At 38.7% G+C, this 16079-nt stretch overlaps 1 protein-coding gene across 1 annotated transcript in view; it reads right to left on the bottom strand.

Moving 5' to 3' along the window:
* Positions 1-16079, bottom strand: part of LOC122114868 (contactin-associated protein-like 3) — a 165197-nt gene that overhangs the window by 71901 nt on the left and 77217 nt on the right. Inside the window, 3 exon segments of the mRNA XM_042688131.1 lie at positions 563-734; positions 4051-4197; positions 8543-8804. Of these exon segments, the coding sequence (XP_042544065.1) occupies positions 563-734; positions 4051-4197; positions 8543-8804 (581 nt within the window).

The following is a 16079-nucleotide window of genomic DNA, read 5'->3' on the forward strand; positions in this document are numbered from 1 at the left end:
TGACTTTGTCTTCCAAGAAAATATTGTAATTATGCAAGGCACAATATTAACCTAAAAGAAAACCAAGACATTATGTTTCTATTATCAATGTTTAGATCTTGAAGTCCCGCCAGGCTTCCAAGGCCTGATCCTAAGTCTATAACTCTACCAGGAGGTGGTGGAAGTTTTAAGATCTGGGCCTAGTCAGGGATTTTCAGGGAGTGTGACCTTCAGAGTGGTATGGGATCCAGTCTCTTGCTCTTCATGATTCTGAGCATGAGATATTCAAAGCATACTATGTTTTGCTGTCTCACCAAAGACCTCAAAGCAACTGTACCAACAGACTACAGTTTGAAACCTACAAAACTGTGAGCCAGAATAAATCTTTTGTCTTCATAAATGGATCTCTCAGTAATAATAATGCAGAGCTGACTAAGTGTATATATACTTCCTCCTTTGTCATGAATATCAGCAACAGAGGAAAGAAAAGATGCACTTGTCCAGCTGTTCGTGTGTTTATGAACTAATTAAGTAAATTAAAAACTGAAATCAGACATGACAGAGTGACTTGAATGGTTCTTACCTGTCTATAATGCCACAAGAATCAATCTGGAGGTCATTGAAACTCCCCAGCACTCCTTCCTGTACAGAGATGGGATCCACCACTTTTTCACCAATAGAGATGAGTCTTAGGCAGCCCTGGAACCCTTCCAGACAGCTCCCACATCCAGAGCCACAGATGTTTTCTGGACAGGCTAAATATTAAGACACAGGCAGAAGACAATCAACAAGTATGACCAAAACAAAAGCCCACTGCAAACTATTCACAATATTGAAAGGCAATGTTCTTAAAGCAATGATAAGCAAAGACATGACTTGGAAACTAAAATCAAAGCAGGACCAGTCCAGATAACATCCTGTAGCCCATAAGGAGCCAGTATGCACTTAATTATTCTCCCTTTCTCTGTTGAGTTATTGCACAAACAAGGACAAACTCTCAGATTTGCATGATATAAGACTTATGTGCAGTAAAGGGGGAAGTTATAGAAAGGAGATCATGGAATACTAGGAAAATGATTTTGGATAAAGCAACTCTTTGAGGAATAGACATAGCTGAACAGAACCTAGCTCCCCATCCTTGACTCCTTTTCAGAACTGAAGAAGGCTCTCTATGAATTTCCCTGACTGGCAGTAGCTGACTCTCATCCAGCAGTGAGAGGGCTGGCCAGTATCCACTGATGCAATGGGGAAATGCAATGCATTCACTGACTGCTTGGCTGGGACTCTATTAGTGGATATTTCTGCTGTCTCCTGTGGGATCTAGTTTGCATTCTGCTGTAAAGGCATCATCAAAGCTCTGCCTGACCATCTGTTTGTTACCAGCGTTTCTCTCAACCTTCCAGGACTGTTTACAATAATTAATCCCACTAAGACACCTACTTTCACATAGAGGCAACTTCCTGGAGAGCCCTACTCATAGCAATGCGTACAAAAATTACAATGCTGTTATCGAACACTTGCCTATCATATGCAAATATTAAAATGCTAGAGCACTTCAAATAAATACTGCAACTTTTATGCAAAGAATAAAATGATGGGAATCATTCTTTTATAAAATGATATTAAAATTTAATGATCATTTGTAAAATGATACTTTGTGTGTTTCAAAAAAGTATAATGTAGCAAATAGCTTCATCATTCTTTTTATGGTTTTGTGTTTCTAGTCATTAAAGAGGACTTATGTCAATATTTATAGTGTTACTTTATATTTTATAAGACTTTTACTTCTAAAACTGAAAATTCTTATGTGAGAAATATTTTGTCCATTGTACATTAAATTTTCTGGGTTTTTTTCTTTTTGTTTGTTTGTTTATGTCAGTCGTAGGGCTTGAACTTAAGGCCTGGGGCCTATCCCTGTGCTTTTCCTCTCAAGGCTAGCACTCTGAGCCACTTTGATCCACAGCACCATTTCTGGTTTTCTGGTGGCTGTTTGAAGATAAGAGACTCATGGATTTTCCTGCTTAGGCTGGCATCAAATCACAATTCTCAGATCTCAGCCTCCAGAGTAGGTAGGACTACAGCCCTGAGCCACCAGTGTGCAGCTTTGATGTCTCATCTTTATTTTTGGTCTTCAAATCACTGGTACATTTTCCAAAAAAAAGGAAACTAGAATCTAACCTCCTCTAATTTTTGCATAATGTATACTCACTTTCTACCTAAGAATTTTCATAAAATACACACTTTTCTTGCAGTGGCTTAAGCAGGCTTCAATGTTTGCACCCTAAGAAATCAAATTCAAAACAACTCAAGAGGGGCTGGCAATGTGGCTCAGTAGCAGAGTGCTTGCCTAGGATGCATGAAGCCCTGGGTTTGATTCTTCAGTACCACATAAACATAAAAAGCCAGAAGTGGCACTGTGGCTCAAGTGGTAGAGTGCTATTCTTGAGCAAAAGAAGCTCAGGGACAGTGCCTAGGTCCTGAGTTCAAGCTCCAGGACAGGTAAAAAAAAACATACAAAAAAAAAAAAACAAGACTTGCATCAGGATGAAAAGTCAATAGTAGGTATAATGAATCTGACCAATTAAAACTGAAGGCTTTGGTATTTCAAACCCAATGTTCCATCATAAAGAACTCTATAACATTCCTTATCATTTTCTAATTTCTGTAATAGTGAACAAATTTGATTTGTGAAGAATTTCTGGAATGTGGGATGTTTTTTGAAAAAAATGCCAGGATGTCTTCCTATAGATGACTTCTGCTTCCTGCACTTAGGACAAACTTTACAACAGGGAATGGGGACATTAAGTCAGTATTGTTTTTGTTGAGCCACTAGTTCTCCAATCACACACCTCAAGCAACTGTAAAAATGTCATATCTATTTTTGTTGAGAGCTAAATTAAACAATATCCAGTGGTCAAAATGAGAACATGCTTCATATACAACTTTGAAGAAGAAAAAGAAGATCAAATGCCAAAATGCTTTGCATCTCCAGTTAGGAAAGCGATCCAGAACAGAGAGATTCAACATGCAAGCAGGCTTTTATTTGTCCATGCAGAGGGCTGCCTGAAAAATCCAACTATAAAGTCGGGATTCATTTTTCTAGGTCCTCATTTGAGACGTAAAGTGGAAGAGTAAATGTTTATTGCTAAATTAATGCAATATATCCATTACTATTGAGGGAATTCAAGACTCAGTGTCTCTAAAAAAAAGACAGAGCAATTGTTATTCTATGTTAGAATCTCCAAACTCTGTAGTTCAAGCCTGTGTACTTACTGAAGAGTAAGTACACAGGTACCTTAACTTTCCACCCTTAGAAGGAGGCACCAAATATCCCACAATACACTAGAGTGAAAATGTCAGTGAAACTGCTTCTGGAACAACTCTTAAAATTAAATTAAAATAAATAAGAAGTCAAGCTGAGATAAAAGATACCTAAATCACAGAGTTCATACATTTCTATTTTGACATTAAACATTGTTAAAGTGCTGGTGGGTCTCTCTCATAAGAAGAAAACCACACTCTAGGACTATCAGGCCCAAATGCAATAAATAATGTATAGATGGTTCCTGTGACCAGATAGCATTGGCTTATGCCTGCTGTCCTGCCATCATTACTGATTATCATCCCTCTCAGTCTCAAAAATGTCTTGGTTTTAGACAATAAATTTACAGTCAAACTAAAAGAGACCCTCAGTAATGTCTGCATATAACAATAACCTGAACAATTTTACAAGCCTCGGGACTAGTTAAATAGGAATCCCTGAAGGTGGAGTCCAGGCATCAGTATTTTTGGACCTTTCAGGTGGTCACAATGTGGAGCTATAGGATTGAGAACAAGGGCTATGGAGGAGGTATGAAACCAATTTCGTTAGTAAGGCCAAACATATAGACAGTCATTTTAGGCAGTGATTGTCTATGCCCACTCACCATTGCCTATCAATTATAAATGAAGATAAAAATAATTCTTCAACATCAGTGTTCATTTTCAGTTAAAAGACTATTTGCCATAAAATTTGGGGACTGAAAAGATAAAGAGGGCTGATTAGCAATATTTCCTGTGCCTTTCACTTACCTCCAAAGTAATAAGAATCACTGGGGCCCATCCATCCAGAAAGGGTGTGAGCAGCAGAGGCTGCATTGCTGTCCACCTTCATGTTCACATGATTCCCTTTAGAGGATAAGGACACTGAATGCCACTGACCATCATTTAATCCATCACCTGGTAATAACCAAAATCAATTATTCAGAATTCCTATGACCTAAGCGTGTCCCCTAACGGCTGGTGATGCAGATAAGTGACAAACAGTGAATGCACATAAGTAGCAAACCTGCCTGCGAAGTCACATAACACACTTAAGGTCTAGCAGGTCAACTGGATAAGGACATAATGTGGGGGCACAGAGAGAGACTTAGGGAACATTGGGACGTGGAGGTAGGTGTCCTAATGAGGCAATTAAGTAAGTTGGCATACAGTATCTTTTATCCAAGAAGTTGTTCTCCATGTGAGTCAGGAGAGGGTTTAAGTTAGATGTGTAGATTTAGGGAGTCACTGTCTTTCATCCACAGCTCTGGACTGGCCTGTGTGGTCCTTATATGTGTTCAAATAAAAATTTTAGGACAGGTGCTAGTGGCTGTGCTCCTAGAGACTCAGCAAACTGAGATCTGAGGATCAAAGCCATCCCAGGCAGGGAAATGAGGCTGAAGGCCTATGAAGCTCTGATTATCTCCAATTAGTCACCAAAAGCTGGAAGTGGAAATATGGCTCAAAGTGTTAGAGAACTATCTTTGAACACAAAAACTCAAGGACAGTGCACAGGCCCTCAGTTCAAACCCTATGACTGGCACAAACACAAAAGAAAGTTATGTTCTGTTCAGAATATTATAGCCTATAAGACCAATGCTAAAGTTCTTTCTTTCCCTTTCTTTCTTCCTTCCTTTCTTTCTTCCTTTCTTCCTTCCTTTCTTTCTTTCTTTTTTCCCATTTTTCACTAAGTCAGAGAAGTAGTAAGGGATGGGGTAGAAGAGAAAACAGAAATAATGAGAAAACAGGAGTAGATAGTCCAAATGCTCTTCATCAAAATACAATGTTGTTTTCTTCCAATCCTATAGCCCATACAGAATGAATTCTTCACAACTCACTCTGAACATCCTGTGATAAAATATTTCTCATTACATGACAGCAAATATCTCAGTCTCTTTTTTTAGTTAATATTTTGAGCTGTAAGAAATAGATGCTTTTTCCCAGAATTCAAAGCATAATGATGTTTCCTTACGTTCATGTATTATCATTTATAAGAATATTTTTCTCAGTTGTGGGACTTGAACTCAGAGCCTAGCTACTGTCCCTGAGCCTCTCTGTGCTCAAGGCTAGTACTCTACCACCTTAGCCACAGCACCACTTCCAATTTTGAGTAGTTAATTGGAGATAAGAGTTTCACAGGGATTTCTGTCTTGGCTGGCTTCAAACTTCCATCCTCAGATCTCAGCCTCTTCAGTAGCTAGGATTATAGACAGGAGCCACTGGCACTGGCCCTAAAAGAAAATGATTTAGAAAAAAAATATGCTCAGGTATAGCATCAAAAACTAAGCATTTGCAAAAATACCAGCTTAGGAATTCATAAAATATAAAAATCCATAAAATGTAAAACTAAAGTATCACATTAAAATAAACATTTTTTGAAAGAGCCTGTTGTGTGGTCAATATACATCTCCAAGCTTTGTGGAAACATGCAGAAACTAGCATAAATATTAAATATTTGCAAATGTAGTGGGATTTTTATATCTTTTTACACATTTTCTGCCATTTCCACATTTGCTATTGTACTTTCAACTATTGCTACCTTATAATTTTTAATACTGTTAGTAGTTTCTGCTAAAGCATTCTCATGTTGAATCTAAGAAACAAATCTATTTAACGTGATGGACTAGAGAGTAGAGAATGGTCAAAAGAATTGAGCATTATATCTCATGCAAACTCATGCCTTACAGGAAACAAAATTCCAATCAAGTATCATAAAGAAGATAAATCAGTATCCCATACACTAACCAAGGCTTTTTTTTAAATTAAGTTTATTGACAAAGGAAGATTCAGGGGTTGGGAAGGTGGCTCAGTGGTAGAGCGCTTGCCTTGCATGCCTGAGGCCCTGGGTTCGATTCCTCAGTACCACATAAACAAAAAGCCAGAAGTGGCACTGTGGCTCAAGTGGTAGAGCGCTAGCCCTGAGCTGAAGAGCTGAGGGACAGCGCCCAGGCCCAGAGTTCAGGCCCCACAACTGGACCCCCCCAAAAACAAAAGTTTCCTCTCCATAGGGCTGGGAAGGTGGCTCAGTGGTAGAGCGCTTGCCTTGCATGCCTGAGGCCCTGGGTTCGATTCCGCAGCACCACATAAGCAAAAAGAAAAAAGCCGGAAGTGGCGCTATGGCTCAAGTGGTAGAGCGCTAGCCTTGAGCTGAAGAGCTGAGGGACAGTGCCCAGGCCCAGAGTTCAGGCCCCACAACCGGACCAGAAAAAAAAAAAAAAGGAAGATTCATTTGAGTCTCTGGTTCTGTTTCAGTGGATCCAAGTCTATTCTTCTTCTGTTGTTCTATTCATTCAGGACCTAGGCTATAGGCACTGCCTATATATATATCTCTTCTTCATGCCTCAGGATCTCACTATGGCTTTTGGAGATTCTACTTAGATATTTCACCCCTGCTTATATTCCACTGGCCAAAATGTGTCACTTGGCCAAGTCTGACACCAATGCCCAAGGCTTGAGGGAGGGGATCTTCCCATCAGGTGCCAATGCTTCATATCTCTCTAAAAAGAGAAGTGAGTAATTTATTTTTAGAAAACACCTTTGTTGCCAGGCGCTGGTGGCTCACACCTGTAATCCTAGCTACTCAGGAGGCTTAGATCTGAGGATCACAGTTCAAAGCCAGCCCGGAGAGGAAAGTCCGTGAGACTCTTATCTCCAATAAACCACTAAAAAACCAGAAGTGGTGCTGTGGCTCAAGTGGTAGAGCTCTCGCCTTGAGCTGAAGAGCACACGGACAGTGCCCAAGCCCAGAGTTCAAGCCCCACGACTGACAAAAAAGAAAAAAGAAAAAGAAAACATCTTTGTTCAACAGAGAAAAAAAGTCTTATTCACTTAAGGACAACAAAAGTGAATGCCTGAATTTTTATGACATATCTAAACATGCTTGTGAGCTGCCTAATTCTAATCTTACCATCTTAAATAGTATCTCAATATGGTTAACTAGTGTATCTTACAAGCCATAAAGCTATTGATAGTGGTATTTTGTCATGTTAAATAGCTTAAACAGATAACTCTAATTGCTGACAGGAATAAATATTTGACTACCAGCTGAGCTCATTTGCTGAAATCCGCAGGAAAAACTCAGCATAGGCACACACCTGTGGCTTACACTTGTAATTCTAGCTACTCAGGAGGTTAAGATCTAAGGATCACCATTCAAAGCCAGCTGGGAAGGAAAGTCCTTGAGATTCTTACTTCCAATTAACTACCAAAAAGCGAGAAGTAGGGCTATAGCTCAACACAAATGTATTGGGAAAGGAGTCCCAAGCCTTGAGTTCAAGCCCCAGGACAGGTACAAAAAAAATTGTCCCTATATTACATATTATAATTAGTCATATATGATTATAATTATATAACTAAAATGTAATTATAGTATAGTTATATAATTAACATATGATTAATATGTGCTTAATTATATGCAATTGTATTTCATATATGTATTTATATTATATATCAATAACCATAGTAAAAAAATATCCTGAGCAAAGGTAACCTACAAATCATTATAGTTCAACTTAAATATGTTCAAAGCACATATATTAGCCTAAACTTTTGTAAACTCACACAAAACACATTTAATAAAAACAATTGATTATCTTCTATAATTTACTGAATAATTGTATCCCAAGACAGCACTTGCCACACAGCAGGCTGTTGAGAGGTAGTTTCTCCAGTGGTCATGCAGTTGACTGGGAGCTATTACTTGCTGCTGTGCTTAGCATGAAGAAAGTATTGTGGACCATGAAACACTGGCACAGGGTAAGATTGAAATTCAAAGTGAGATTCCCACTGAATGTGTATAAATTTTGGACCACTGTAAAGTTGAAAGGAATCCTAAGTCAAACCATTCTAAGTCCCAGACTAACTGTAGTATGAAAACTAGTGAAGATATGCAGTTGAAAGACAGTTAAAAAAGTTTATGGGGGAAAAAGAGAAAAGGAAAAAAGACTATGCTCAAGAGCTCAAGAGTCCCTACAGTCAGGCCTGTATCTTCTAGTGTTTCACATTGATTAAACATGAGCCCACACACATTAAGAGTCTCATTTTGAACTCTTACACTCATGCTTACATATAGCTAAGCTTCTGCACTTGAGTCACCTACCTACATAGAAGGTAAAAGGAATTGAGTCACTTTGGGTGGGACTGTAAATACCTTACTGATGATGAATATCTTTTTGATTCAATGTTTTGGTTATCATAATGGTTACTAATCTTAGGTCCGTGGATGAGGATGATATGGCCATGCACAGTTCATGTGTTTTCTCACCTGCGATGATGGTTTTCACTGGATGTCCACGTGAGGAGAGGCTCAGCTTGAGTTTCCCATCACCAAGAAAGAGGACGAGATTCCCTGACCTATGAGATAGCTGACTTGTCAGCAACAGCCCTGCTCTGTTCCATGTCCGAAATTGGAAAGCTATGGCCACGATGTCCTCTCCGTTGGTGTGGGGCAGAGCCAGGTAACTTCTGGAGCTCAGAAAAGTCATAGGGACAGTTTGAGGTTGTGAACAGGAGAATGACACATTTCCCTAAGAACACAGTGAAAGAGGATGTTAGGAAGGGGGATGACTAATATTTCACTGTGAAAACTCTTCTCCAAGGCTGAAAACTGATCACTTTCTACCACAAGATTATTTCACAAGGTGAAAGACATTTCTCCTGATAAGCCCTTTAAACCAAAGCATTGTTAGATAATTACTCAAATCTGTTTCTGAATCTTAGATGTTTCCATATCCTTTATTTTTCTGCATTAGAAAAGGAATTTCCAGTCAATCATTTCACAGACCCAGTGCTGGTTTGGATATGATAGACCAACAGGGTTCTTCTCTTGAGGTTCTAACCATCCTTAAGCACAAGAAACAAATCAGAATCACCTATCAGGAACTGCTCCTTATCTGCACTGATGCCATGACTTTGTCATTCAAAAAACAGGTCTGTCTTCTTAGATAGGAGTGAGATTTGCTGTATCTCAAGACCAAGCTGGTGGCATGGCTGAAAGGGGATCATTCAGGCTAGGATCTGATCTGCTTTACCAGAAAGCTTTTATTCTCATACTATTGTGGTTTGGATTGTCTTTCTTGTTCCAGAAGCAAATTTATTTTCATGCAAACATAATTTCATGCATTGTTTCATGCATATTTTAAAAGGAAACAATTAATGGATTTCCAATAAAATCTTCTATAAGAATGTTTCTCCAGAATTGGGTAAATTTTTACATTTTTCAGATGAGAGTGAATGCCTCAGATTTCCCCTTCTTCTCCAAAATAATAATAGTAATACTAATGATGATGATTTTCCCAGTAGTCAGGTCAGTATGAAGTATTGATGAGTTATACCCCTTTACTCCACAGATGTGGCAAAGTCATTAGGCAATACCACACATGGTTGAATGGGACTTCATGAGTGGGTACGTCACACATTGCTGGTGAAATTACATTTGTATAGCATTTTGGAAAACAACCATTTTTGTGCCTACACCGGGACTTGAACTCCAGCCTAGACTCTAACACTTGAGCCACAGCTCCACTTCTTGCTTTTTGGTGGTTAGTTGAAGATAAGTCTCACAGACTCTCCTATACAGGTTAGCTTCAAACTGTGATCCTCAGATCTCAGCTTCCTAAATAGCTAGGATTATAGATGTGAGCCAGCATAAAACTATATGACATTTTTTGAAAAGTAATAATGCTTATAGAACTATGTGCCCTGTCAAATTATATCCCAAGTCTCTAAAAATACATGTGCTACACATTTCTTACAGTTTTTTTTTTTTAAAAAAGGAGAGATAAAGCAAACACCTGAGAAGGAGGAAGATGTCAGAGAAGTAACTGGGGGTTAAACAAGCTCTCCCATAGAAAGCAGTTTAAGTGGTCCAGTGAAAAGTCCTAGGCTAGAAAGTCACACCAAGTGTGCCATCATAGTACAGAGAGTTTGGCCAGAGAGGAAAAATCCAGGCAGCTTGGTTAAGGAGACAGATTTGAGCACTTGCTGGTGTCTGCAGCAGGTGGCTGCTGTTGCGGCCCCCATATCAGCAGAAAAGAGCCCAGGACAAAGGCACCAGAGGAAGTATGTGAGCGGATTCTACTCATCGCCAGTAAGGACTTACAAGGAGTGGGAATATTCATTATGATGACAGTTTCAGACCATGTATGGCCCAGAAATGAAGGGATAAGTGTGAGTAACCCAAGACATCCTCACTCCTTTTCACAGAGCAGAGAAGAGCTCCATCTTTGATACAAAGATCTGGCCAGAGCAGCTAGCACACAGCAACTCAGGCTTTGGAAGAAAATACGAGCCATTCAAGAGGTCTAGGAACCTGACCTGCCGGGCTCAGCTCCACCCAGGGAAAAGTGGCCCTACCCAGGCAGAGGTGGCTCAGCCCATGCATGAGTGGCTTTCTTCACTGGATAAACAGAGCCAGATGCTGCCACTCCCCATGCATCCCTGGCAGCAGACCCAGCCTAGGAAGGGTAAAAGGAAAACAATTAAAACTCAGCAAACATAAATCCTGAGAATGGCTCCAGGATGGGTTCTGTGAATATTTCAGGAGCTAGCCCCTCAGGGTAAAGCTACTGATTCCTGACAATCCGCAATCCTACCTAAAACCTAGCCCATCACAGCAACTACAAGCTAAAGGAAACAGTCATCTCCCTCTTTTGTGATGCTCAAAGTAGATCTCCCTCCCACTGAACCAGCCTGGAAGGTGGGTCATAAAGTTCTGGGTAAGGCAGAGCTCCTTTCTGCCAGCTCAAACAAACTGACTTAAGAAAGCAATCAAGCCACAGGAAAACCAAAAACCACAAGCAAATCAGAGACTCCATCAAGAGACTGGTTATGGACACAGGGGAGAAACAAGATCCACCCCACAAAAGAAAATCGAAGAACATTTTTTATTTCTTTAAATGTATTCTTTCAACTCCAAATGGATCAAAGACCTCAAAGTCAAAGCAAACAACCTGAAAACATTACAGGAAGGAATAGGAGAAACTCTAGGGCTCCTTAGCACAGGCCAAAAAATTCTTAATAGAGACCCAGAAACACAACACATCAAAAAAGGTTGGAAAAAAGGCATTGCATGAAACTGCAGAGTTTCTGCATGGTAAAGGACATAGCCAGCAAGATCAACAGAAAGCCAATAGATTGGAAGAAGAGCTTCACTGGCCATACAAAGGACAAGGGTCTCATATGTATTATATATTTAGAACTCAAAAAACTAAATCCCCCAACAACAAATCATCAAAGATATAACTACCCAGCAACAAGTGGGCTAAAGACTTAACGAGAACTTCTCTAAGGGGAAATAAGAATGGCCAATAGACACTTGAAGAAATGCTCAACTTCTCTAGCCATTACAGAATGCAAATCAAGACAACATTGAGATCCCACGTCACCAGAGTTTGAATGGCTATAATCAAGAAATCTAGTAACAACAGATGCTGGAGGGGATGTGGCCAGAAGGGAACCCTACTGCATTGTTGGTGGGAGTGTAAACTTGTTCAGCCACTTTAGAAAGCAGTATGGAGGTTCCTCTAAAGACTCCACATAGATCTCCCATGTGACCTAGCAATCCCACTTTGGGGCATTTATGCAAATGATCACAAACAAGGTCATAACAAAGCTACCAGCACAACTATGTTTATCGCAGCATTATTCACCATAGCTAAGATATAGAACCTACCCAGATGCCCCTCAGTAGATGAATGGATCAAGAAAACATGATATATACAATGGAATTCTATGCCTCCATCAGAAAGAATGACATTATCCCATTTGTTAGGAAATGGAAAGACTTGGCGCACATTATATTAAGTGAACTATGTCAGGCCCAAATAAACATAGGTCTCATGGTTTTCCTTGCTTGCAATGACTACTACATGTCTAAGATAAGCAGAGAAGGGCAAAGGCTATGTACATATGATCACATAAGATGATGTTAGAGACATCAAGACAGAGAAACAAGTGACTTTTACTTTCTTGCTATTGTGTTTAATGTACTTATAATGCACTATGTGATTCTTTTGTTTCTTTTGCATGTTCTTTCCCCACAATATAACCCATGTTTTCACTGTATTTGATTCCAGTATTCTGCATCTTGTATATACATTTTTGTCATTTGGGGAGGTAAAGGGATATAGCAGAATGCTTAAATGGGGATGCAAGTTGACCCATTGTAAGGATGAGATGTACAGGACACTATGTTGAAAATGAACTTCACAATGTCAGGGGGCAGGGTAGGAAGAGTTCAGGAGATGGGGAAGGAATGGATGGTAGGAGAAAAGCAAAGGAAGAAGTAACAATGCTCGATAGGAAATGTACTCATTACCCTCCCTACTCATGTTACTGTAAACCCTCAGTACACTATTTTTACAATATATATATATATATATAATTGTATTAATTTTTCATCATTTTTATTTTAGGTATACGTGTTTTTTTTAACTGTTTTTACTCTTTACCCTTTTGATCTTTTGGGGGATATTTTTGCATGACTTTATTGCTGTTTTGCTCATCCCCAGATATATAGCCATCTTCTATTATTAGACCTTATCCTTCTTTCTGTGAATACCTAATTCAGAAATTGATTACTCAGTTCAAAAACTCTCAGCCTTAACTCCTTTAATAGTAGTATTATTTCTTTATACTTATATAATTTTAAGTGGTCCAATTTTTATTTTTATTTTTTCCTTTTTTATTTATCTCTCTCCTGTCCTTCTATCCTTCTCCTCTCTCATTATTAGGTCTTTATACTCATATAATTTTTAAGTGTTTCATTTTTTAATTTTTAATTTTTTTTTGTTTTTCCTTGTTTATCTCTCTCCTCCTTTCTTCTAATTGTTTCCTCTCTGTGCATTTAGGTCTTGGTTAAATTCCCTACCTTCTTCTCCCTCCTCACATTCCTCTAATCTTATTTTCTCCCTACAATTCTCCCTGAACCTATTAATTTCTGGTCTGCTGACTCCTTCTTTGATGTTCTTAGTCCATTATTCCATAGTTGTTTGTTGCTGAACAACATTGTATCTGTTGAACTAGATTGTATCTGTACTCATTTTGACTGTATGAATCTGTGCAACTAAAGAGTTCTGGTTGATGCTTGCCTTAAAATAGTCTTCTAGAATGAAATTGGTTTGTTTCCATACCAAATGGGAAGAACGAACCAGAGGAACACAGGAAAAATGGCAAGACCAGGCATCTCAACTCCCACTCATGATGATCAGCTGACAGAGCAGTTAATGAATAATCCAGAGGAGAGTGCACAAAATGCTCTACAAACACTACTTGCAAACATGCTGAACGAAAAGATTTAAAGCCTTCAAAGGACTCTGTGGGAAACCCATGAGTGAGAGGCCAAAACCATGAGCATGATGAGGCTAACGAAATATTAATAAAGGAATCTCGTGACCATGATAAGCCTAACCAAATATTAATACAGGAAATGCATCAGTATGATGGGGCTCATCAGACATTAATACAGGAATTTCATGAGCATGACGAGGGTAACCAAAGATTAATACAGGGATTTTATGATCATGAGGAAGGTAATCAAAGATTAATACAGGAATAGCATAAACAGGATGAGAGAAGACAAAGATTAATACAAGAATTGTGTAAGCAGGATCAGAATAAACAAAGATTAATCGAGGCATTCATGGACTGCACAAACAGAGAGCTGAAGGAATCCAGGGAGGCCATAAACAGGAATGCTGAGTGGAGCCCATGAGAAGGAAAGAGATTCCAATGAAGCGACAACCAATCATCTAAGGGATTTGAGAATGAACACTTTAAACCAAATTAAGAAAGTAAAGAAGTCCATACAAGATCTAAAACAAAGCTCCAGCAAAGAATTTGAAGCCATCAAAGCCGACCCATTAGAAGGAAAGGAAACAAAAACAAAGTAGGTCTTGACAGTAGATTACACCATGCAAAAGATTGAATCTCTGGGATTGAAGACAGCCTAGATATTATAGAGAAACAGCCCCTAAACAGAGAACACAAGAATTGTAGGAAGAACCCAGTTGGCACAGCCCCCAAAAAATTGGATAACATGGCAGGAACTACCAAACACCTCTCAGTCCAAACTCTCAATATTAATGGACTTAACTCTCCAATTAAGCCATGTAGAGTATCTAGTTGGATGAAAACACAAGATCCTTTTATTTGCTGCCTTCAAGAAACACACCTTGCCCACAAAAACAAACACATTCTGAAATTAAAAGGCTAGAATAAAATCGTCCAAGCAAATGGCCCACATAAACAAGCAGGAGTTGCAATCCCAACATCAGATAAAATAGACTTCAAATTAAAATCAGTGAGAAGAAATAAAGAAGTTCATTAAATACTAATTAAGAGATCTCTCCTTCAGAAGGATATTACAATTCTAAATCTCTATTCACCAAGAAATGGAGTAACCAAATTTATCCAAGAAGCACTACTTTCCCTCACTACTGACATAGATCCAAAGACATTAATGATTGAGGACTTTAACACACCACTATCCCACCTAGATAGATAAATTGGCAAAAATTCAACAGAGAAAACTGAGATCAACTAGATTTAACAGACATCTACTGAATATTTCACCCAACAGCAACAGAATACAGGTACTTCTCAGCAGCATATGGAACATTCTTCAAAATAGACCACATTTTAGGTCACAAAGCAAACTTGTCGAGTTTCAGAAACATTGAATTTATGCCCTGCATTCTCTCAGAGCACAAGGGAATAAAATTAGAACTCAACAACAAAAGCCACCAAAGAAAGTCCTGTAACACATGGAGGCTGAACAACACAGTGCTGAATCATGAGTGGGTCATGGAAGAAACTAGAAAGAAAATTCAAATATTCATGATATTCAACAAAAATGAGCACACAAATTACCAGCTCCTCTGGGACACAGCAAAGGGAGTAATCACGGGCAAGTTTATAGCTCTGAGTTCCTACATCAACAAATTGGAGAGATCTGAAACCAACAATTTAATGACACATCTGAGCTTCCTTGAAAAAGAGCAGCAAGATAAACCTCAATCCAGTAGACACAAAGAAATAATTAAAATTAAGTCAGAATTAAATGAATTAGAATCCAAAAAAACTATAGAAAGAATCAACAAAACAAAGAGTTGGTTCTTCAAAAAAAATTAACAAAATTGACAGACCCTTAGCAAATCTTACCAGAAAAAGAAGAGAACACACCCAAATTAATAAACCCAGAGATGAGAATGGAAACATCACAACAGAAACAACCAAGATTCAGAACATTATAAGGGATACTTCTCAAAACTTTATGCTAATAAGTTTGAGAACTTGGCAGAAATGGACTTTTTCCTAGCAAATATTGACATGCCAAAACTAAACCAAGATGAGTTAAACCATCTTAACAGGCCATATCAAGCACTGAAATAGAAACAGCAATAAGAGACCTCCCATCTAAGAAAAGCCCAGGACCAGATGGTTTTACAGCAGAATTCTACAGGGCCTTCAAAGAAGCACTCACACCAATAATCCTCCAACCCTCCAATGAAATTGAAAGAGAAAGTTCACTACCGAACTCATTCTATGAAGCCATCATAACCCTCATCTCAAAATCAGGCAGGGACTCATCAAAGAAAGAGAACTATAGACCCATTTCTTTGATGAACATTGATGCAAAACTTCTAAACAAAATTTTGGCCAATCGACTTCAACAATTCATCCAAAAAATCGTACACCATGATCAAACAGGATTCATTTCAGGGATGCAAAGCTGGTTCAAAATACTCAAATCAGTTAATATAATTCATCACTTCAACAGTAGCAATGTTAAGAACCACATG

The sequence above is a fragment of the Dipodomys spectabilis genome, unplaced genomic scaffold (assembly GCF_019054845.1).
Source record: "Dipodomys spectabilis isolate Male_0828 unplaced genomic scaffold, ASM1905484v1 ptg000112l, whole genome shotgun sequence".
Classification (NCBI taxonomy): Eukaryota; Metazoa; Chordata; class Mammalia; order Rodentia; family Heteromyidae; genus Dipodomys; species Dipodomys spectabilis.